The sequence below is a fragment of the Nematostella vectensis genome, chromosome 5, assembly GCF_932526225.1.
Source record: "Nematostella vectensis chromosome 5, jaNemVect1.1, whole genome shotgun sequence".
In the NCBI taxonomy this organism is placed as follows: Eukaryota; Metazoa; Cnidaria; class Anthozoa; order Actiniaria; family Edwardsiidae; genus Nematostella; species Nematostella vectensis.
In genome coordinates this window covers 1,226,747-1,250,622 of record NC_064038.1, presented here as the reverse complement: position 1 = coordinate 1,250,622, position 23,876 = coordinate 1,226,747, and the positions used below count along the sequence as shown (strand labels likewise).

General features: G+C 42.7%; 2 protein-coding genes across 4 annotated transcripts in view; one reads left to right on the top strand and one right to left on the bottom strand.

The window, feature by feature from the left end:
* Positions 1–1,061: 1,061 nt before the first annotated feature.
* Positions 1,062–2,690, bottom strand: LOC5502633 (adenosine 5'-monophosphoramidase HINT1). The gene is made up of 3 exons (XM_001623751.3): positions 2,535–2,690; positions 2,159–2,263; positions 1,062–1,352 (listed from the first exon to the last, which is right to left on the bottom strand). Exons 1-3 carry the CDS (start codon positions 2,610–2,612, stop codon positions 1,185–1,187), a joined length of 351 nt encoding a protein of 116 aa, XP_001623801.2. The 5' UTR covers positions 2,613–2,690; the 3' UTR covers positions 1,062–1,184.
* A 167-nt stretch (positions 2,691–2,857) lies between these two features.
* LOC5500668 (poly [ADP-ribose] polymerase tankyrase) overlaps positions 2,858–23,876 on the top strand; it is a 72,352-nt gene continuing 51,333 nt past the window's right edge. For all 3 annotated transcript variants that reach the window (XM_048728162.1, XM_048728161.1, XM_048728163.1), the window contains exons 1-20: positions 2,858–3,684; positions 3,963–4,131; positions 8,996–9,275; positions 10,184–10,289; positions 10,660–10,820; positions 11,320–11,404; positions 11,989–12,120; positions 12,421–12,537; positions 12,851–12,928; positions 13,272–13,435; positions 13,640–13,886; positions 14,915–15,071; positions 15,289–15,497; positions 16,328–16,555; positions 16,829–16,873; positions 17,249–17,497; positions 20,769–20,921; positions 21,983–22,129; positions 22,819–22,989; positions 23,476–23,625. In XM_048728162.1, coding sequence (XP_048584119.1) covers positions 3,157–3,684; positions 3,963–4,131; positions 8,996–9,275; positions 10,184–10,289; positions 10,660–10,820; positions 11,320–11,404; positions 11,989–12,120; positions 12,421–12,537; positions 12,851–12,928; positions 13,272–13,435; positions 13,640–13,886; positions 14,915–15,071; positions 15,289–15,497; positions 16,328–16,555; positions 16,829–16,873; positions 17,249–17,497; positions 20,769–20,921; positions 21,983–22,129; positions 22,819–22,989; positions 23,476–23,625 — 3,576 coding nt within the window. In that variant the 5' untranslated portion in view covers positions 2,858–3,156. The remainder of the gene's footprint in view (positions 3,685–3,962; positions 4,132–8,995; positions 9,276–10,183; positions 10,290–10,659; positions 10,821–11,319; positions 11,405–11,988; positions 12,121–12,420; positions 12,538–12,850; positions 12,929–13,271; positions 13,436–13,639; positions 13,887–14,914; positions 15,072–15,288; positions 15,498–16,327; positions 16,556–16,828; positions 16,874–17,248; positions 17,498–20,768; positions 20,922–21,982; positions 22,130–22,818; positions 22,990–23,475; positions 23,626–23,876) is intronic.

Below are 23,876 nucleotides of genomic sequence, written 5' to 3'. Positions count from 1 at the left end.
TTCGGCGCATGTTAGTGCCCCGGACGCTTCTGATTGGTGGAGTGAATAACTTGGAGGAAGAAAATGAACAAAGAGTGGTTTTTAAAATCCCGTGCAACAAATGTAACTGTTAAATTGTAATAGTCAAGGGAGAACAAAAGAAAACAAAGACATTACAGTGTATTAGTACTAAATAAAATAAATAGTATTTCACAGGTTTTTGAAAACCACTCTATCTGATTGTTTAAGTTCAAAGTACAAAATGTTACCTAGTTTTGCAGATATTATTCTTTATCTTGATGTACGTATCGCATGTTTTATCCTGGTGGTAGTGCCACATTATCCACAAAAGTAGCAGATATGTCAGCATATTATTGATAGCTGTATTTGACAATTATTTTATCTCATTTTCAGTAACCCTCTCTAGTTCTGTAACAGGGAATACAACTCAAAACTCAGTACATGTTGCCTGGATCAACAATAGCACTTATACCAGCTACGCACGTCCATCCTGGTTTGTTATGAAAAAAAAAACTATTGGAATCTTGAAAACAACCCCGCCCTGACACAAAATAAACTGGTCGCTTTACAAGGGCTTTTTTGAAAACACACATTATGATGGTGGATAAAATAACGATTTGTACTCGCATGTACAGTAAAACTGCTTTAAAAGAGTTGAAACTAGAAACAGTTTCAAGGCACAATAAACTTTTGGAGCAAGCATGGGCTATTGGATAATAACCACTGGACAAATTCTAAATTCTAATTGCTGGAATACTCGTTCCAACCTTTAGAAGTCATTCAGTGGCCTACCAAATATCGTACAGATTTTGTATTTGTGATGACTGGGCACGCGACTGTCACATACCACTTGCATGGCAATGCTGTTTGGATTTAATTTTGAATATTAAACTATCATTATTTTGTATTAGTTTATTCTTTAGCAATAAACCAGAGCCGTTTTTAATGTAGGGTGGGTAGAATTTCAGAGGATTTTTTTTAAACTCTATCTCATTCATATAGATGTCAACTAAGTGGAGCATAGAGTCTTTAAAATGTAAAAAGAACAACAAAGAAAAATATTTTACTCAAGAAAATTTAATTCAACTCAATTTAATCAATGAAATCTTACATATGTAAGTATTGAATTTGGTTTTAGCCTGGAGGCCATTTCATTTTCCTTCCCCCTAGGATGTGAACATGTTTTAGCCTGGAGGCCATTTCATTTTCCTTCCCCCTAAGATGTGAACATGAAGGTGGAATACTTCCTGTCCTCCATTTTTCCCATCATTTATAATGATGCGGTAACCATCATTGGCTAGATTCTGCATTGCAGCAACTTTCCTGGCGACAATCAGCAGCCGACCAAGGAGCTGTTGAAAATCATACAAATATTATAATAAAAGGGGAAAAAGGATAGTATTTTATGATACCTCAATAGAAAATGACCCTTTTTGTGCATGTCCCTGGTACATGCCTGAGGGATTTCACTTAAGGTCCATAGATTCGACTTTCCCATATTATTTAACACTTTAAAAATTGAATTAAGCTATTTTTGTTGTTGGATGGTTTGAAATTCACTTCAATATAAGCTGGTCTAATTGACTAGTTAGATGATTTTACCCTACATATGTAGGTTTCATATGCTAAATGCATAAATAAACTCCTTTTGCTCAAAACCGTGGCTAGAATAGATAGCCCAAATACAGTGTTAGTAGGATATGTACTGTATAAAGGGGTTTTAAGACCTAAAAATGTATAAGAAATCCCCAATAAAACCGATTGAGATTCAGTAAGTGCTACTTTCTTGTTGTTCTTAATGCTCAAGTGGAGTTCTTCTCCTCCATTCAAGAAAAGTTAGAACCTTCACATAAGGAACTGCACTAAAGTGGTGCGCCCAGCTGGTCTAAGACATCCTTCCCGCTAGCTCGAGTTTAGAGCTCCGTGAAATAAAACATATAGGTTTATGTTGAAAACCATGTCTAAGATCACTAGTAGTGCACGAGGGCTTCAGGGTTTTTAGACTTCTCTGAGAATTGCAAAGGAAGGAGTCATTGGGGTACTTGGGGCTTAAAAAAGGCATCCTCCCCCCCCCCCCCCCCCACCCCTCCCACCTCCAAAACAAATCACCAGATGTCAGTCCTGTAAGCTGGTTGAGGAGCAAAACCTGAGATTATACCTGTTCATCTGAGTCGTCAGCCTTGGATAGCTGCCTGATGGGCTTCTTAGGGATAACTAACACGTGTGTCGGTGCTTGGGGGTTGATATCTCTGAATGCCAGACACTGGAAAACACAAGAGGATGGAATCAAAACCGTAAATACATACACATCTACAGTACAGTCTAAAACGCGTGATAACTGGATAAAAGATCAAATTAGGGTACAAGTGTATAATCCAACTCCAACCGGACTTTGCACCTTGATTTCTATAGAACGGTGCAATAAATAAAATGGAAATTGCAAATAAATACAATGGAAATGCAAATAAGTTTGGATGTGGCGTTGAATTCTACAGTTTAGCCAAATTAGAATGTGCACGGGTTAAATTACTTACTTGGTCGTCTTCGTGCAGGATTTCTGCAGGAATCTCCTTGCGAATGATTTTTCCGAATATCGTATCGCCTCCTTCCATGTTTAAGTCGAACACTAGGGCCCAGACTCCTGAGCGGCACGATGGTAAAAGAAAGGGGGGGGAGGGGTGAGTAGCGAATGGTACCAATAAAAAAAAATTATTCTTTCTGCCCTAAAAATGAGTTTATACCATAAAAATCTTTCTATATAAATTTCAATCCATCAATATAGTGATTGCACATTTTCAGTTAACTCGAACTAGCTAGTTTATCAAACTACTAGAGTTTGGGTAGCCTGTGGTGTGTGGGTGTCGAAGGTTCAGGCTTGCCCAGGGTAGCTAATACTGTTTGGATCTTGATTTGCTGCTTCTGCTATTTTATTTGCTGATGATCAACTTTCACATGGAGTATAAAAGGCTTTGGGGTTTGTAGTATTCACAGAAGAGCTAAATTGGGTCCTAGAAAGCTACACGGTGTTTTGTTCGAGACGTCAAAAAGCTTCATTCATTTAAGCTTATTCGATTTAAAGCTTACTTATACTTATTAGAACTTTCATTCTAAAATTTCTTTTCTTTTCGTAATTTTGATTCATACGATTATGCCGAAATGCCTTTTCCTGGCCTGACTAGAAAGCTATCTTCTTTAGCTGTTTTGGTTGATCAGGAAAGGCAAAACTCCAGCTCTAGACGAGGAACCGCTGACGAGGAGCCACAACAGACGAAAGCACAATTGTCGGAGTCTCCCGTCACTAACGCCGTGCAAATCCATGGAGACAGCAAAGAGAATGAGGAAGGAGGCGGTACCGACATCGAAGGGGGTGATACCGATACAGATGTTGAAAACGAGCCTGAAATCCCTTCAATGCCAAGCCCGATGCGTAAAACCGCCAGCATGGACCATCTCGGAAAAACTTTGCCTAGAATGTCACGAAGGTTAATGTCAATGAAACGTCGAGGCAGACTCCAGCCCATGGTGGAGGTACAAGAAGAATTTGAGTTTTGTGCTGGGGACTGTTTGACAGTTCGAGGGGAAGACCAAGATTTTTTCCTATGCAGGGTGTTGGAAGATGTTTTGGAGGCAGCAGAGAATTTCCGGGTTTCTTGGTTTAACAGAATCGATGAAAATGTCTATGAGGTAAAAATTTTGCTTAACTTATTTGTATGTCACTATATGCATCTCTCCCTTTATTGATGAGATTATGGAGTTTCTTGCACCTGTTACTGGAAGAGCAGGGAAAGGGTGTTTAACAACCCGGCGACTTCCCTCCTCCCACCCCCCAAAAATAATAAATAAAATAGAAATAAATAAAGACACAAAAACAGCCTTTGCCTGTTTTGTCACAATAAAAAAAACACCAATTGCTAACATGCAGGTTAATTCACAGACAATTTATCTATGATTGCACTCCGCAGCCTTCATTTGATGATGTGTGCAGCATGGTGTCAGTGATAACCCGCGTGACACTTCTAGAACACATCAATGGGACCTTCAGCTTGCCAAAGAAGCATGTTAGACAGACAAAGAAGCTGTTAAGAGAAGCTTTGATGGCAGAAAGGGGAGAACAAATACTTGATGAGACAGGTACAAAATATGCATAGTATCACAGTAGCAAATCCAGGGGGGATTAGCCTTGTACCACAGTACCACAAACAGTGGCAAATCCAGGGGGGGATTAGTCTTGTACCACAGTACCACAGACAGTGGCAAATCCAGGGGGGGATTAGCCTTGTACCACAGTACCACAAACAGTGGCAAATCCAGGGGGGGATTAGCCTTGTACCACGGTACCACAAACAGTGGCAAATCCAGGGGGGATTAGTCTTGTACCACAGTACCACAGACAGTGGCAAATCCAGGGGGGGTTGAGCCTTGTATCACAGTACCACAAACAGTGGCAAATCCAGGGGGGCAGATTAGCCTTGTACCACAGACAGTGGCAAATCCAGGGGGGATTAGCCTTGTACCACAGACAGTGGCAAATCCAGGGGGGCAGATTAGCCTTGTACCACAGACAGTGGCAAATCCAGGGGGGGATTAGTCTTGTACCACAGTACCACAGACAGTGGCAAATCCAGGGGGGGTTAGCCTTGTACCACAGACAGTGGCAAATCCAGGGGGGGATTAGCCTTGTACCACAGACAGTGGCAAATCCAGGGGGGATTAGCCTTGTACCACAGACAGTGGCAAATCCAGGGGGGGATTAGCCTTGTACCACAGACAGTGGCAAATCCAGGGGGGGATTAGCCTTGTACCACAAACAGTGGCAAATCCAGGGGGGCAGATTAGCCTTGTACCACAGACAGGGGGGATTAGCCTTGTACCACAGACAGTGACAAATCCAGGGGGGATTAGCCTTGTACCACAGACAGTGGCAAATCCAGGGGGGGATTAGCCTTGTTCCACAGTATCACAGACAGTGGCAAATCCAGGGGGGGATTAGCCTTGTACCACAAACAGTGGCAAATCCAGGGGGGATTAGCCTTGTACCACAAACAGTGGCAAATCCAGGGGGGATTAGCCTTGTACCACAAACAGTGGCAAATCCAGGGGGATTAGCCTTGTATCACAGACAGTGGCAAATCCAAGGGGGTGGAGCCTTGTACCACAGACAGTGGCAAATCCAGGGGGATTAGCCTTGTACCACAGACAGTGGCAAATCCAGGGGGGATTAGCCTTGTACCACAGACAGTGGCAAATCCAGGGGGGGATTAGCCTTGTACCACAGACAGTGGCAAATCCAAGGGGGTGGAGCCTTGTACCACAGACAGTGGCAAATCCAGGGGGATTAGCCTTGTACCACAGACAGTGGCAAATCCAGGGGGGATTAGCCTTGTACCACAGACAGTGGCAAATCCAGGGGGGATTAGCTATGTACCACAGACAGTGGCAAATCCAGGGGGGGATTAGCCTTGCACCTCAGTACCACAGACAGTGGCAAATCCAGGGGGGGTTAGCCTTGTACCACAAACAGTGGCAAATCCAGGAGGGGTTGAGCCTTGTACCACAGACAGTGGCAAATCCAGGGGGGGATTAGCCTTGCACCTCAGTACCACAGACAGTGGCAAATCCAGGGGGGGATTAGCCTTGTACCACAAACAGTGGCAAATCCAGGAGGGGTTGAGCCTTGTACCACAGACAGTGGCAAATCCAGGGGGGGATTAGCCTTGCACCTCAGTACCACAGACAGTGGCAAATCCAGGGGGGATTAGCCTTGTACCACAAACAGTGGCAAATCCAGGGGGGGATTAGCCTTGTACCACAAACAGTGGCAAATCCAGGAGGGGTTGAGCCTTGTACCACAGACAGTGGCAAATCCAGGGGGGGATTAGCCTTGCACCTCAGTACCACAGACAGTGGCAAATCCAGGGGGGGATTAGCCTTGTACCACAAACAGTGGCAAATCCAGGAGGGGTTGAGCCTTGTACCACAGACAGTGGCAAATCCAGGGGGGGATTAGCCTTGCACCTCAATTACCACAGACAGTGGCAAATCCAGGGGGGATTAGCCTTGTACCACAAACAGTGGCAAATCCAGGGGGGGATTAGCCTTGTACCACAAACAGTGGCAAATCCAGGAGGGGTTGAGCCTTGTACCACAGACAGTGGCAAATCCAGGGGGGGATTAGCCTTGCACCTCAGTACCACAGACAGTGGCAAATCCAGGGGGGGATTAGCCTTGTACCACAAACAGTGGCAAATCCAGGAGGGGTTGAGCCTTGTACCACAGACAGTGGCAAATCCAGGGGGGGATAAGCCTTGCACCTCAGTACCACAGACAGTGGCAAATCCAGGGGGGATTAGCCTTGTACCACAAACAGTGGCAAATCCAGGAGGGGTTGAGCCTTGTACCACAGACAGTGGCAAATCCAGGGGGGATTAGCCTTGTACCACAGTACCACAAACAGTGGCAAATCCAGGGGGGGATTAGCCTTGCACCTCAGTACCACAGACAGTGGCAAATCCAGGGGGGATTAGCCTTGTACCACAAACAGTGGCAAATCCAGGGGGGATTAGCCTTGTACCACAAACAGTGGCAAATCCAGGGGGGGAATAGCCTTGTACCACAAACAGTGGCAAATCCAGGAGGGGTTGAGCCTTGTACCACAGACAGTGGCAAATCCAGGGGGGGATTAGCCTTGCACCTCAGTACCACAGACAGTGGCAAATCCAGGGGGGGATTAGCCTTGTACCACAAACAGTGGCAAATCCAGGAGGGGTTGAGCCTTGTACCACAGACAATGGCAAATCCAGGGGGGGATTAGCCTTGCACCTCAGTACCACAGACAGTGGCAAATCCAGGGGGGATTAGCCTTGTACCACAAACAGTGGCAAATCCAGGGGGGGAATAGCCTTGTACCACAAACAGTGGCAAATCCAGGAGGGGTTGAGCCTTGTACCACAGACAGTGGCAAATCCAGGGGGGGATTAGCCTTGCACCTCAGTACCACAGACAGTGGCAAATCCAGGGGGGGATTAGCCTTGTACCACAAACAGTGGCAAATCCAGGAGGGGTTGAGCCTTGTACCACAGACAGTGGCAAATCCAGGGGGGATTAGCCTTGCACCTCAGTACCACAGACAGTGGCAAATCCAGGGGGGATTAGCCTTGTACCACAAACAGTGGCAAATCCAGGGGGGGATTAGCCTTGTACCACAAACAGTGGCAAATCCAGGAGGGGTTGAGCCTTGTACCACAGACAGTGGCAAATCCAGGGGGGGATTAGCCTTGCACCTCAGTACCACAGACAGTGGCAAATCCAGGGGGGATTAGCCTTGTACCACAGACAGTGGCAAATCCAGGGGGGGATTAGCCTTGTACCACAGACAGTGGCAAATCCAGGGGGGATTAGCCTTGTACCACAAACAGTGGCAAATCCAGGGGGGGATTAGCCTTGTACCACAAACAGGGGGGATTAGCCTTGTACCACAGACAGTGGCAAATCCAGGGGGGATTAGTCTTGTACCACAGTACCACAGACAGTGGCAAATCAAGGGGGGGGATTAGCCTTGTACCACAGTACCACAGACAGTGGCAAATCCAGGGGGGATTAGCCTTGTACCACGGTACCACAAACAGTGGCAAATCCAAGGGGGTGGAGCCTTGTACCAAAGACAGTGGCAAATCCAGGGGGGGATTAGCCTTGTACCACAAACAGTGGCAAATCCAGGGGGGATTAGCCTTGTACCACAAACAGTGGCAAATCCAGGGGGGATTAGCCTTGTACCACAGACAGTGGCAAATCCAGGGGGGATTAGCCTTGTACCACAGACAGTGGCAAATCCAGGGGGGGGAGATTAGCCTTGTACCACAGACAGTGGCAAATCCAGGGGGGTGGAGCCTTGTACCACAGACAGTGGCAAATCCAGGGGGGATTAGCCTTGTACCACAAACAGTGGCAAATCCAGGGGGGGATTAGCCTTGTACCACAGACAGTGGCAAATGCAGGAGGGGTTGAGCCTTGTACCACAGACAGTGGCAAATCCAGGGGGGGATTAGCCTTGCACCTCAGTACCACAGACAGTGGCAAATCCAGGGGGGATTAGCCTTGTACCACAGACAGTGGCAAATCCAAGGGGGTGGAGCCTTGTACCACAGACAGTGGCAAATCCAGGGGGGGATTAGCCTTGTTCCACAGTACCACAAACAGTGGCAAATCCAGGGGGTGGAGCCTTGTACCACAGTATCACAGACAGTGGCAAATCCAGGGGGGGATTAGCCTTGTACCACAGACAGTGGCAAATCCAGGGGGGGGGGAGATTAGCCTTGTACCACAGACAGTGGCAAATGCAGGGGGGGGGGGGAGATTAGCCTTGTACCACAGACAGTGGCAAATCCAGGGGGGGGGAGATTAGCCTTGTACCACAGACAGTGGCAAATCCAGGGGGGGGGGAGATTAGCCTTGTACCACAGACAGTGGCAAATGCAGGGGTTGACTCCTCCTCTCAATTTCCTCTCAAGGGGGGGATCTTAATCTGGAATGAATTTTTAAAAAATCAGAGATAAGGACTTCGCATTCATATATTTTATATTAGACTGTGGCTATGAGAGGGATTCTCCAGTGCAACTTATTTAAAAAAGCCATAACTTTTTTTGACCAAAGTTATTTAAAAAAGCCATAACTTTTTTTGACCAAAGTTATTTAAAAAAGCCATAACTTTTTTTGACCAAAGTTATTTAAAAAAGCCATAACTTTTTTTGACCAAAGTTATTTAAAAAAGCCATAACTTTTTTTGACCAAAGTTATTTAAAAAAGCCATAACTTTTTTTGACCAAAGTTATTTAAAAAAGCCATAACTTTTTTTTACCAAAGTTATTTAAAAAAGCCATAACTTTTTTTGACCAAAGTTATTTAAAAAAGCCCTAACTTTTTTTGACCAAAGTTATTTAAAAAAGCCATAACTTTTTTTTCATGAGTTAATGTTAAGGATTTCTTGATGTGTTTTTAGATGAAGATGATGATGATGATGAAGATGATGATGAAATAGAGGAGGAACCACCGGCTAAGAGAACTCGGCACTCTGCGGCATCTACCACACCATCACCACGGAAAGGGCGACAGAAAAAGAGCTCTCCTACAAAGCAGGCTATGGGAAAGAAGAGGAAGGCTGCTCCACCAAAGGGGAGGAAGGAAAAAGTTGAGGCGAAGCCAAAGGCACGTCGTCCTGGTGTCCTCATTCCAAATCCACAGATCAAGTTACTGGATCAAGATCCTACTTTTGAATCAAGGTCAGGTACAGGCAGGATCAGGGAGGGTGGAGGTACAGGCAGGATCAAAGGGGGTGGAGGTACAGGCAGGATCAGGGGGGGTGGAGGTACAGGCAGGATCAGGGGGGTGGAGGTACAGGCAGGATCAGGGGGTGGAATAGAAGGAATGCATCCCTACTTATAAAAAAAAACAGTTGTTAGTTGTTATGATTATGCTTAAGATGATGATGGTTATGATGTTGATGACAGTGATGGTGATATTAATGGTGATTGTGGTGATGATGATGATGATGATAATAGTGATGATAGTGATGGTAAAGTTATTGTTGTTGGTGGCGTGGATGGTGATGATGATGGTGGTGATGTTTGGTGGTGATAATGGTGATGGTGATGATGATGGTGATGATGATGGTGATGATGATGATGATGATGATGATGATGATGATGATGATGATGATGACAGTGATGGTGATATTAATGGTGATGATGATGATGATAGTGATGGTGAAGTTATTGTTGTTGGTGGTGTGGATGGTGATGGTGATGATGATGGTGGTGATGTTTGGTGGTGATGATGATGATGGTGATGATGATGGTGATGGTGGTGATGATGGTGGTGATGTTTGGTGGTGATGATGATGATGGTGATGATGATGGTGATGGTGGTGATGATGATGATAATGATGATTATGATAGCGATGGTGATGTTATTGTTGTTGGTGGTGTGGATGGTGATGGTTGATGATGATGATGATGATTTTCAGCTTTAGAAATAATCTTGTCCCATCACTCTAATGTCCTATATTTATATGTACCTTCAGTGAGATCACCCTCCTCCAAAACACCCATTTTCCCTTGGTTGGTTGGTTGGTTGGTTTCCTTGGGACTGCTGTTATATTTCAATGTTCTTTTTTGGTTTTGCTTAACAGGGAGGATTTGAGTCTAATGCCTTGTAAGCTGCCTATTCGTGCTGTCCTACTGAATGATGTCAACATGTTGAAACAAGCCATTGATAATGTTGATGAAGTTCACTCAGTAGGTCTTATAAGAATTTTATTATCATCTCTAGAAACTGGGTTAGCTGCACCAGCTTCTTATAGTTTCCAAATACCAGAGACTAGCTTACTCTATGCCTACACTGGTTCACGATCGCCACAACCTCTGGGTTTTGCAGAAGACTTTGAATACTGTACATTCTTGCTTCAAAGCTGTTTGTTTTCGTTGTTGTTTACCCATAACAATTTTTGTACCTACAAAAATACCTACTGATTTACAGAAATAAATTTACAAAACTGATTTTAGGGCATAGGGTTACCATAAAGCCCCTTGGGTTGCTAGGGGCAGTAAACCCTTGTGGTTGAATGGTGGTATGTTTATGTCCTATCAATCATCTTTATTATTTCAGGTTAATTGGCCTCGAAGTGCCAATGTTAACAGATATGCAATTCACTATGCTTTCTTGAATGGAAACAAAGATGCCATTAAATTGCTCTTGCATGACATCGAAAAGCCAAAAAGCCGCTGTGGCCCTCCCAAGATAAGCCTGTCCAAGTGTGACACAGGATCGTAAGTGTGTAGTGTTTGTAGTGTAGTGTGTAGTGTTTGTAAGTGTGTAGTGTTTGGAAAAATCCATCTTTGGAAACCCAGGTTCTAAATGAGAAAAAGGACCCTGGATTAGTGAAAAAGGAGAAAATTGTACTATTTTGTTTAGACTCCCTTGCAATGTATAGACCTGTATGTAGCTATGTAGCCGGGGGGGCGGGGTGTTCTGTTGATTAGGAAAAGCCCTCCCATGAACCTGAAATATCAAGCTTTAACACGGTGGATTAAATAGATTAAATAAATTTCTGCTCAAAATCCAGATCATGAGTATGTATTGTTTAGTGTGGGGCAGCAACAGAAAAAAACCTCCCCTCTTTGAACTGATTGATCATCTACTGTATAGAACCCAAAGTCCACTTCCTCCCTCTCTTTCTTGCTAGGTCCTACATTAATTGCTTTGCTCTTATCCTCCCTCATTTGCCCTTATAGTCCATAGTCTAAGGGTAAGTCCTTCTATTTCAAGGTACAACTTCTACACTTTTGGACATGGGGTGTCAGAGATATATTCCAGTCGAGGATCACGAGAGGGCAATGATGCATTTCTGCATGTAGGTTTTGATGATGATAATGAGATATTAGCTTATTCCACTTTGGCAGCTTAACACTGAATCACAGGCCGCAGTCAGCATGATATATGGCAGTACAGAATTCTCGGAAATGTCCTGGTAGTCCTGTGATAGTGTCTGGTGTACCCATTGTGTGGATGAGGGATTTGTTGCTGAGGGACTCTGTTTAAATAGCCCAATCAAGGAAACCCTGTGTTTTATTTGACCAGATCATGTTTTTAGCGACAATTGGATGCCTTCCAGTCTACTCTCAAGATGCATGGCCACATCAGTGGTCCTCTCTTCCTGGATGCCAGCAACCCTTCCACCCACCCCTGGGAATGAGTCATTGCATAATATTATATTTTGTTTTTTATTGTAATGCACCATTGATACAGTTTATTCTACAATCAATTAGCAGCATTACTTATTAGTTCAAAAATGCTTTTGACATACATGTACAATGACAGCCATATTTATTTATTCACAAAGTCAAATTTTTAAAGTTAGCTTGTATGGAATTTTTTAAAATTACAATTAGAAAATGGAAAAGAACAAATTGACAAATCCATCTATACATTACACAGGATAAGAAGAGAAAAAACAAGGTTGAAAATTATTCTCTCTTGGAATTTTGCTTGAAACATGGAGTTTCGATTGACACCCTTCAATTTGCAATAGAAGAGAAATTTGGAAAAGGGAAACATTTCCATATGGAGGTAAGTGTCACAGTTTACTGTTTATTGTATAATTACTTTTAGTGATATATTTGGTTTTATGTTTCCTTTTGGTCAACTGGCACTATAGCTGGTTACTATAGTAACCAGCGCATTCCCAGAATTGGCTGAAGGATAGGGAAAGGGGGAGGTGGGGGTAACAAATAAACCCCCTGTTGACCCTGATATCAAATGAGAGGAGGGGATTTATAATTATTCTTAATTTATTTTTCCCTGTGTACGTGGCTGGTAATCTTAATATGAGAGGAAGGGGATTTATAATTTTTTTTTCCTTTATTTCAGAATGTCTATGATCGCATTTGGATAGCCATCCGTAGTGGTAATATAGAGCTTGCCGGATACTTGGTCAGCAAAAGTCTAGAGACAGGATATTCTAGCTTTAATTTTTTACACAAAGAGGTACAGTATTACTGTCATTTAATTTCCCTTGTTTCCTAATGAAAAGTTGATCACCAATCTACAGTATAGTTTTTTAATATTAATTTAACACTGTACAACTTTAATCTTATTGTAGAGACCTATTTGAAATAGCACTGCATAAGAATAATCAATATACAGTGATCTGGAACTTGTACTGCTTGGTAGCATGTACAGTAAACTTCAACTCAATATTGATGCAATTAGGTTTTAAGAGCTTGGTTACCTAAGAACGCTTCATCTGCAAAATTCCTCATTTCAAATTCAGACGATAATTGAATTTTCTGTAAAACAGGTTCTTCTCAACAAAACTGAGCCACTGACGAAATTCAGAAGCCAGTCGGTCAAAAAGAAATCCTACGACAACCAGGGGGTAAGAACCATCCCAGGTATTGTGACAAGTCCAGGAAATGGTGTACACTTTGCTAAAAAATGGTGTCCACTTTGCTTTAAAATGGTGTCCACTTTGCATATAAATGGTATCCACTTTGAATAAAAATGGTGTCAACTTTGCTTTAAAATGGTTTCCACTTTGCGTAAAAATGGAGTCCACTTTGCATAAAAATGATGTCCACTTTGCTAAAAAATGGTGTCCACTTTGCCAAAGAAATTGTGTTTACTTTGCTTAAAAAATGGTGCCTTGTCTTTAAAGCACGAGGAAGTGCCCTTTTGAACGCATTATTTTATACTGTTTTTGTTTTCATTTGTTTCTGTAGATCCTCCCAATTCACGCTGCTTGCATCAATCCAAATGCGAAATATCTGAAGCAGCTGTTGAACTCCGTCCCAGAGTACAACATACAAGACAGGGCAGGCTTCAAGCCCGTTCACTACGCTAGTGCCTGCCAGGGCCCTGGGCCACTCAAACTACTGCTCTCCAGGTAACCTAATGAATACGTTTAAGCCTCGATTGAACTAGAACTAATCCTCTATCAAATGGAGATGAGAGGTACAGATCAGTGTTACAACTCTCATAACCGTTTGATAGTGCACTCTTATCAACCCTTGTTCACCTTAAACCATCAAATGGCTTCAAACAGGTAAAATTCTATACGAAAGTTGATGATAGTTGTCACCGTTTGCAGAGGCATAGATCGCAGTGACCCCGCACCTAAAGGTGTCACGCCCCTGATGATCGCTGCAAAGTATGGGCGCAAGGAAAACATAGAAGCTCTCATAGCTGCGGCTGAGAAATCCGGTCAAGGTGATCACAGTGATGATAACGATGATGATTATGATGATGATGATGTCAAAGGCAGTACGCTGAACTTGGACGCCAAGTCTAAGGAGACGAGGGCTGCGATCCACTATGCAGCAAGTCATGGGCACGTGGTTAGTGGTGCACTCCAGTAACACGGCTGTATTAAGGTTGGGAGGGGGGGGCTTGCTGTATCTTGACGTGGGGGGTCTATATGTTGCGTTGGATGATTCTTGCTCATTTGTGCCGCGTCCTGTTTTCTATGCTTCATTCCTTTACTTGGGTTGTTCCCATATCACTGATTTTGTCATCACTTTTCTTGGGTTGTTCCCATATCACTGATTTTGTCATATCTTTTCTTGGGTTGTTCCCATATCACTGATTTTGTCATCTCTTTTCTTGGATTGTTCCCATATCACTGATTTTGTCATCACTTTTGCTTGGGTTGTTCTCATATCACTGATTCTGTCATCACTTTTGCTTTGATTGTTCCCATATCACTGATTTTGTCATCACTTTTGCTTGGGTTGTTCCCATATCTCACTGATTTTTTCATCACATTTGCTTGGGTTTTTCCCATATCACTGAATTTGTCATCACTTGTGCTCGAGTTGTTCCCATATCACTCATTTTTTCATCAGTTTTGCCCGAGTTGTTTTTCTCCATCACCCGCGATAGGGACATTAGGAAAGACAAAGACTTCTCGTTCTCCGCGCATGCGATTCGAACCCATCCTTCACATCTAAAAAAACTGTATACTTTTAACTTATGAATGCAAATGGAAAATGACAAATAAAGGCAGCTCGAATAACAACCGCTGCTTATGTAAAAAGATCCTTATCGCTTGATTTGCCTTTATTTTTCTTCATTCAGTAGAAATATGACGAGACACATGTTAAATTTCGACGGTAAAACTGCCATTTGACAATTCCATTCTCCATCTGCACTGACAATTTATTGTATTAAATAGAACAACGTTGTCGAGTCTAACGATTCACAAACTACTCACGCGCAGCCGATGACTAAATAACTTAATAACATGAAGAGTAAGGGGAACTCTTTTATCTTTAATCTTGTTTTGAGTACTTTTATTCACAAGCATAAAAAACCGGTTACAAACAGGTTCAGCCAGCCTCTTGAACAAGCTGTCATTTGGTTTCAGGAGGCTGTGCGAGCATTAGTCTCCCATGGCGCCAACATCAACCTACAAACCGGCAGTTACCGTGGCAACGCCACACCCTTGATGATCGCTGCCATGAAAGGGAACCTCGACCTGGTGAAAGCTTGTATAGAACTGGGCGCCATTGCAGACAAAAGAGGTAAGAAGTGTAAGTGTAACGCTTTTAGACCGTACAATGGCTTTAAAACTTAATACTTCCTCTAATAAGAACTACTAAAGAATTCGATTGATTGTGATATTTGCTAACTATTTCAGTATAAAATACAGGTCCAGAGTTTTGCAAGGGGAGCATGTCGTTGTGGCATTCCATGTATAGGTTTTCATCTTGTAACCTTGGTAACGCTTCCTTTCCGTAGGCAAACACAACATGACCGCCCTCATGCATGCAGTCAAGAATGGCCACTCGCCTGTTGCAGCTTATCTACTCCGCCTGGGCGTTAACCCGGACAGCTCGGACACGTCCGGTAATACTACCGTACACTACGCCGCGGCGTACGGCTGGATTCACTGCCTTAGGTTACTCATCCAGGCTGGCGCCAATCCGAACTCGTCCAATCAGTGGAAGGTAAGCCTTATCCAATCAGATAAAGGTTGATAAAAACTCATCCAATCAGAGAAAGGTTGATAAAAACTCATCCAATCAGATAAAGGTTGATAAAAACTCATCCAATCAGAGAAAGGTTGATAAAACATTATCCAATCAGATAAAGGTTGATAAAAACTCATTCAATCAGATAAAGGTTGATAAAAACTCATCCAATCAGATAAAGGTTGATAAAAACTCACCCAATCAGATAAAGGTTGATAAAAACTCATCCAATCAGGTAAAGGTTGATAAAAACTCATCCAATCAGACAAAGGTTGATAAGCCTTATCAAATCAGATAGAGGTTGCTAAAGACTTATCCAATCAGAGAAAGGTTGATAAAAACTCATCCAATCAGAGAAAGGTTGATGCAGACTTATCCAATCAGATAAAGGTTTATAGCCTTATCCAATCAGATAAAGGTTTATAAAAACTCATCCAATCAGTTAACGGTTGATAAAAACTCATCCAAACAGATAAAGGTTGGTAAAAACTCATCCAATCAGACAAAGGTTGATAAAAACTCATCCAATCAGAGAAAGGTTGATGCAGACTCATCCAATCAGATAAAGGTTGATAGCCTTAGCCAATCAAAGTAGGTTGATACAGCCTCTTCCAATCTGTGAAAGGGTAGTACTGCTGCAGACTTACGCAAGGTTTATTGCACACTCAGTCGACTTCTCCCTTTATTTTCCTCTTATCCAAGAGACTCTAGCTTGTCATCTATCTACCTTCAAGGGGAGAATTCCAGAACCTACCAGCACTGAATGCAAACATTTTTAGACTTATTTTCTCGCTTCATTTCCCTAGACCACCCCACTTGCCGTAGCGGTCATGAAAGACCATATTCACTGCGCCGAGTATCTACTCAGCCTTGAAAACTGTGACGTCAACTTTCCTGACGATAAGGGTAGAACTTTGCTGTCCCAGACGCTGGCCAGTGAGAAGGCGGGCTCACATTTGATGAGGAGACTGCAGTTCCTTGTGGAGGCGAAGTCCGCTGATGTCACAATCCCTGACATAGATAAATGGACTCCGGTACGCGCCGCATATCTATGAGGTCACTCTAGTTGTTTGATTACACCACCTTCCCTTGCTTGATACGCTATATATACTTTAAAACTGTTGCTCTGGGGATTTTAGCTGTCCTTTCGTATTTTGGTCGCTGCTAAAGCATACAGTCGTGTTGTCCAAGTCAAAATTTAGCTATTTTATTGAGATAATAATGACCCATATTTAGGGAGAGGGGAAATGAGAGTGATAAGATATTATTTTTTCCGAATATGCTTGTCATTCTATGTTTTCTTTTAGCTTCATTTCCTGGCTGCTAACTCTATCTACAAATCAGACCAACGTGTAAGTAAATATTTGGTTAAGATTTGATAAGTGAGTTGGGTTATGGAGTAAGAAGTGAGGATGGATTAATTAGTGAGTTGGTTCAAAAAGCTTTGATTAAGTCTTAACGAGTGGGTTAGATGGGACTTCATAAATCTGTTTTTTTTTTATTTTCCTAAATGTTGACGTCACGTCATGCACGACGCCCATTTTCATTGGCTTTTTTAATCGAGTTACTAAGACACGTGTATTATCTATCAAAAGTCTTTTAATTGGATATTTTAATCGACTTACTAAGACACGTATATTATCTATCCAAAGTGGATGGTTATTTCACCAGTTCGTCAATTTACGCTCTCCAACATGTGCCCATAATTGTTTTATTGCATCCGTCAGCTGTTTAAGGCAAAATGGCTGGGTCTCCCAGTAGAAGATGTAACCTGTAAGGAGCCGGATAGTGACGAAGAAAGCACTCCCTCAGATGATGGGGCACACCCAACCGCACCCACTCCCCCAGAGAAAGAGTCGTGTCCCCCTCATGGTAATGATGCTAGCATGGAGGTGGAAGAGCCCCCAGAGGGTGATGGGAAGGAGTATGATGATTCTGACCTTGAAGAAGATTACTTCAAACCTTCATCAAAATGGGTGAGTGTACTTGATGTAGAAGCATTTAAGAGAAAATTCTTAAGAACTTCGAGTAGCCCACAGCCATAATTCGTGTAACAAGATAACTACTACAGATTGCAATATTCTATCCGCTACACCGCTTTCTGGCTTTCGATATTCAAACATTTGAATGATTGAAGCCAGAAGGCGGTATAACAGCTGGACATCGTCGAAGAGAGTTCGCAGAACATTGAAAACTAAACACTCTAAAGCGATTGAGTTTAATTCAACCCTGCCATAGGTCACATTCTTATGGACGTTGTGTTGCCTTAGCGTGTTGGGGTATTCTGTTCTCCACCGTAGGTTACATTCTCATTGACGTTGTGTTGCCTTAGCGTGTTCGGGTATTCTGTTCCCCACCATAGGTTACATTCTCATTGACGTTGTGTTGCCTTAGCGTGTTCGGGTATTCTGTTCCCCACCATAGGTTACATTCTTATGGACGTTGTGTTGCCTTAGCGTGTTGGGGTATTCTGTTCTCCACCGTAGGTTACATTCTCATTGACGTTGTGTTGCCTTAGCGTGCTGGGGTATTCTGTTCCCCACCATAGGTCACATTCTTATGGATGTTGTGTTGCCTTGGCGTGCTGGGGTATTCTGTTCTCCACCATAGGTGACATTCTTATAGACGTTGTGTTGCCTTGGCGTGTTGTGGTATTCTGTTCTCCACCATAGGTTACATTCTTATGGATGTTGCGTTGCCTTAGCCTGCTGGGGTATTCTGTTTACCACCGTAGGTTACATTCTTATGGATGTTGCGTTGCCTTAGCCTGCTGGGTTATTCTGTTTACCACCGTAGGTTACATTCTTATGGACGTTGTGTTGCCTTAGCCTGCTGGGTTATTCTGTTTACCACCGTAGGTTACATTCTTATGGATGTTGCGTTGCCTTAGCCTGCTGGGGTATTCTGTTTACCACCGTAGGTTACATTCTTATGGATGTTGCGTTGCCTTAGCCTGCTGGGTTATTCTGTTTACCACCGTAGGTTACATTCTTATGGACGTTGTGTTGCCTTAGCCTGCTGGGTTATTCTGTTTACCACCGTAGGTTACATTCTTATGGATGTTGCGTTGCCTTAGCCTGCTGGGGTATTCTGTTTACCACCGTAGGTTACATTCTTATGGACGTTGTGTTGCCTTAGCCTGCTGGGTTATTCTGTTTACCACCGTAGGTTACATTCTTATGGACGTTGTGTTGCCTTAGCCTGCTGGGTTATTCTGTTTACCACCGTAGGTTACATTCTTATGGATGTTGCGTTGCATTAGCCTGCCGGGGTATTCTGTTTTCCACCATAGGTCACATTTTTATGGATGTTGTGTTGCCTTAGCGTGTTGGGGTATTCTGTTCCTCACCATAAGTTACATTCTTATGGACGTTGTGTTGCCTTAGCGTGTTGGGGTATTCTGTTTTCCACCATAGGTCACATTTTTATGGATGTTGTGTTGCCTTAGCGTGTTGGGGTATTCTGTTCCCCACCATAGGTTACATTCTTATGGACGTTGTGTTGCCTTAGCGTGTTGGGGTATTCTGTTCTCCACCGTAGGTTACATTCTCATTGACGTTGTGTTGCCTTAGCGTGCTGGGGTATTCTGTTCCCCACCATAGGTTACATTCTTATGGATGTTGTGTTGCCTTGGCGTGCTGGGGTATTCTGTTCTCCACCATAGGTGACATTCTTATAGACGTTGTGTTGCCTTGGCGTGTTGTGGTATTCTGTTCTCCACCATAGGTTACATTCTTATGGATGTTGCGTTGCCTTAGCCTGCTGGGGTATTCTGTTTACCACCGTAGGTTACATTCTTATGGATGTTGCGTTGCCTTAGCCTGCTGGGTTATTCTGTTTACCACCGTAGGTTACATTCTTATGGACGTTGTGTTGCCTTAGCCTGCTGGGTTATTCTGTTTACCACCGTAGGTTACATTCTTATGGATGTTGCGTTGCCTTAGCCTGCTGGGGTATTCTGTTTACCACCGTAGGTTACATTCTTATGGATGTTGCGTTGCCTTAGCCTGCTGGGTTATTCTGTTTACCACCGTAGGTTACATTCTTATGGACGTTGTGTTGCCTTAGCCTGCTGGGTTATTCTGTTTACCACCGTAGGTTACATTCTTATGGATGTTGCGTTGCCTTAGCCTGCTGGGTTATTCTGTTTACCACCGTAGGTTACATTCTTATGGATGTTGCGTTGCCTTAGCCTGCTGGGGTATTCTGTTTACCACCGTAGGTTACATTTTTATGGATGTTGCGTTGCCTTAGCCTGCTGGGTTATTCTGTTTACCACCGTAGGTTACATTCTTATGGACGTTGTGTTGCCTTAGCCTGCTGGGTTATTCTGTTTACCACCGTAGGTTACATTCTTATGGATGTTGCGTTGCCTTAGCCTGCTGGGGTATTCTGTTTACCACCGTAGGTTACATTCTTATGGACGTTGTGTTGCCTTAGCCTGCTGGGTTATTCTGTTTACCACCGTAGGTTACATTCTTATGGACGTTGTGTTGCCTTAGCCTGCTGGGTTATTCTGTTTACCACCGTAGGTTACATTCTTATGGATGTTGCGTTGCCTTAGCCTGCTGGGGTATTCTGTTTTCCACCATAGGTCACATTTTTATGGATGTTGTGTTGCCTTAGCGTGTTGGGGTATTCTGTTCCTCACCATAAGTTACATTCTTATGGACGTTGTGTTGCCTTAGCGTGCTGGGGTATTCTGTTTTCCACCATAGGTCACATTTTTATGGATGTTGTGTTGCCTTAGCGTGTTGGGGTATTCTGTTTTCCACCATAGGTCACATTCTTATGGATGTTGTGTTGCCTTAGCGTGCTGGGGTATTCTGTTTTCCACCATAGGTGACATTCTTATAGACGTTGTGTTGCCTTGGCGTGTTGTGGTATTCTGTTCCTCACCATAAGTTACATTCTTATGGATGTTGTTTTGCCTTAGCGTGTTGGGGTATTCTGTTTTCCACCATAGGTCACATTCTTATGGATGTTGTTTTGCCTTAGCGTGTTGGGGTATTCTGTTTTCCACCATAGGTCACATTCTTATGGACGTTGTTTTGCCTTAGCGTGTTGGGGTATTCTGTTTTCCACCATAGGTCACATTCTTATGGACGTTGTGTTTTCCTTAGCGTGTTGTGGTATTCTGTTTTCCACCATAGGTCACATTCTTATGGACGTTGTGTTGCCTTAGCGTGTTGGGGTATTTTGTATTCCACCATAGGTCACATTCTTATGGATGTTGTTTTGCCTTAGCGTTCTGGGGGATACTTCTCTCCTCCTCCTCGTCTTGTCATGTCAAGGGCGCGTGCGGCTTGTCTCGCCGCCGAGTGTTTGGTGAAAGCTGGGGCTGATGTTAACGCTACTACGTCCAGTGGGGAGACGGCTTTGATGGTAGCTGTGTTACAGGTAATGCGTCCGGGACCTTCCTGATTTTGTGATAAATGTTTTTTTTTGTGTTGTTGTAGTTATTAATTTGAAAATTCGTAGTTGTCACCATTATCATCACCATCATCATCATCATCACCTTCTACCATTGTCTTCGTCTTCAAAAATTTTCTTCTTTTCGTCTTCATTTTTTTCATAAATCTTCCTTCCACTCCATCTTTCCCAACCCGCTTTTGTAATAGAATATTCTAATAAAGCATCATCATCATCATCTTAACCATTTTTTTTCATCATATTAGTAATCATCATCATTATCATTACCATTGTTATCATCGCATGATTAATCATAATCATCATTATCATCCTCATCATTATCTTAACCATTTATATTCATCAAATAAATCATCATCATCATCATAATCATCATCATTATCATTACCATTGTTATCATCACATGATTAATCATTATCTTCATTATCATCATCGTAGCACCAATGTCTTCACCATAAATCATTATCATTGTCATCAGTTTGATAATCGTCAGCATAAAGTATCATGTTAAAGGCCCTATCATTATTATTATTATTATTATTATTATTATTATTATTATTATTATTATTATTATTATTATTATTATTATTATTATTATTATTATTATAATTATTATTATTATTATAATTATTATTATTATTATTATTATTATTATTATTATTATTATTATTATTATTATTATTATTATTACTATTATTATTATTATTATTATTATTATTATTATTATTATTATTATTATTATTATTATTATTATGTACGTATTATTTTTTTTAAATACAACTTTCCCTGCACTATTTTGATCCTTTAAAAATAGAATTAAGCTGTGTAAATGGTAAGTTGGATTATAATTCACTGTAATTCAAGCAGATTTTGGTTCACCGGTGAGATCTCGTTGTATAGAGTTTTATAGCATACGAAACAACGCGTCACGCAAGTCTGATTAACGGGCTTTAAGGTCACTGTTAGAAACATGATGATTGCAGCATGTTTTAACAAATCATCGATAACGTACTGGTTTTGGTCCCCCCCAGCGCAACTTCCCTCTCATACGTAAACTGATCGAGTTGGGAGCAAAACCCAATATCGGAGTCAACGAGCAGGGCCGAGGTGTTGTACATCTGCAAGTGATGAAGACTGAGGAACTGGACATCAGGCGATTTTATCCTGAAGAGACCGAGGTAAGGGTGTCATTATGGAGTTGTCCTTGGGGAGAACTTGCGAGAGGGTTTCCCTTTTAAGAATTCGAGCAGCGAGCAAAATCAATTCGATCTGAGCGAGCATCAAGACATTATTTCTGTGAATCAGTTTTCTTCTTGGAACAAAACGGTAAGGCCCCGTCTCTAGCATCATTAAACTTTCCTGAAGTATTGGGGGGAGGGGAGGGGATACCGGGGACAATGGATGGTGGTACGACCTTAAGTGTCAATGCTTACACACAAACTCACAATCATGTTTGTATGATGCGTGACGCAATCTGTAATTATGTAGCAGAAATAACAAGGTATAACGATCTAAAGATGATGCTTTCGGGCGTAAATAAGTTTCTCGCTACCCTGGGTACCAGGTCACGGCTGAGCGTCACTGGACGAGGGAAGTCTGGAGGCTCTGGTACCCAGGGTAGTTTTTCCTCTGCTTAAATATATCTCAACCCGCTGAATTTCTCATGAAAGCAAAAGCTAAAGCAAAAACGTCATCACCTGACAAGGAAACAATAGTGAGTCATATGAGAGAGATAAGTCTGCAACATAACAAAACAAGTTCAGAAAAATTAAATGAAAATAAATTATATATAATATTTATATAGCGCTTATATAAAAACTTCGGGAAGAAAAATAGGTAGCCAAAATCTAGTTTGCCTTCAAAACAGGACCAACTGAAGGGGACTGTCGAAGAACAGGAGAATCAGAGGAATGAGTTCCTTGCATCGCAAGTGAGACGCGCCTACAGTGAGTCGCTGAACCTGCTCATATCGGCCGGCGCGGACATGAATGCCGTAGACAAGGAAGGATTCACTCCGCTTATGACGGCCTTGAAAGGGGTACGCATGCGTCGAACCTTCATGAACCTTATTATTCAAAACCATGTATTCAGACAACTCGGCTTCTTGTCATACCCTGGGTGCCAGAGGCTCTTGTTCTCGCCGCGAAGCTCGGAGCCTCTGGTACCCAGGGTATTATTGTCATTGAAAGGTATAATTTTTCTTCGCTCTCTGGCGTGGAAGCCACCTCTGTGTTTGTCACTCAAAAGTCACGTGGTTTCTAAGTGCAAGTATACTAATTCATAACGCTGCGATGTGTCGTAAGGGGAGGGGGAGAGAGCCGTTTTAGTACAAACGAATCTACATATTTGAATGTATCACTTTTTTTTCACAGACGGAAGAAGAATGTAAAATAGCTGTTAACTCAATAGCGTGTTTCTTGTCAAACAAATGTTGCTAGCGCTATATGATTTCCTCACACAATTAGCGCGAAGTTCGTAAAAACAAACACGCAAGTACACGTTCCAACGCGTTTTTAATCCGAAGGGTAACGTGGAGCTGTTTGAAGTCCTCCTGACGAGTGGTGCAGACCCGGCAATTGGTCTAGACAACACTGGGCGAAACCTGATGCACATGATGAGTGGCAGCTGTCTATCACCCTCGATGGCTGCCTTTGCAACCAATGTTGCTAACAGGGTGAGTATATTAACAATTAAAGCTAGCACGGCCCGTGCTAGTTTTAAATGAAAGCTTAGAACTCTCCTTGCATCTGGAAAACTGAATTGCGAAAGCACCGATATAGTGTGGTCTAGTCAATAGAAGCGCCGATACAGTGTGGTCTAGTCAATAGAAGCGCCGATACAGTGTGGTCTAGTCAATAGAAGCGCCGATACAGTGTGGTCTAGTCAATAGAAGCGCCGATACAGTGTGGTCTAGTCAATAGAAGC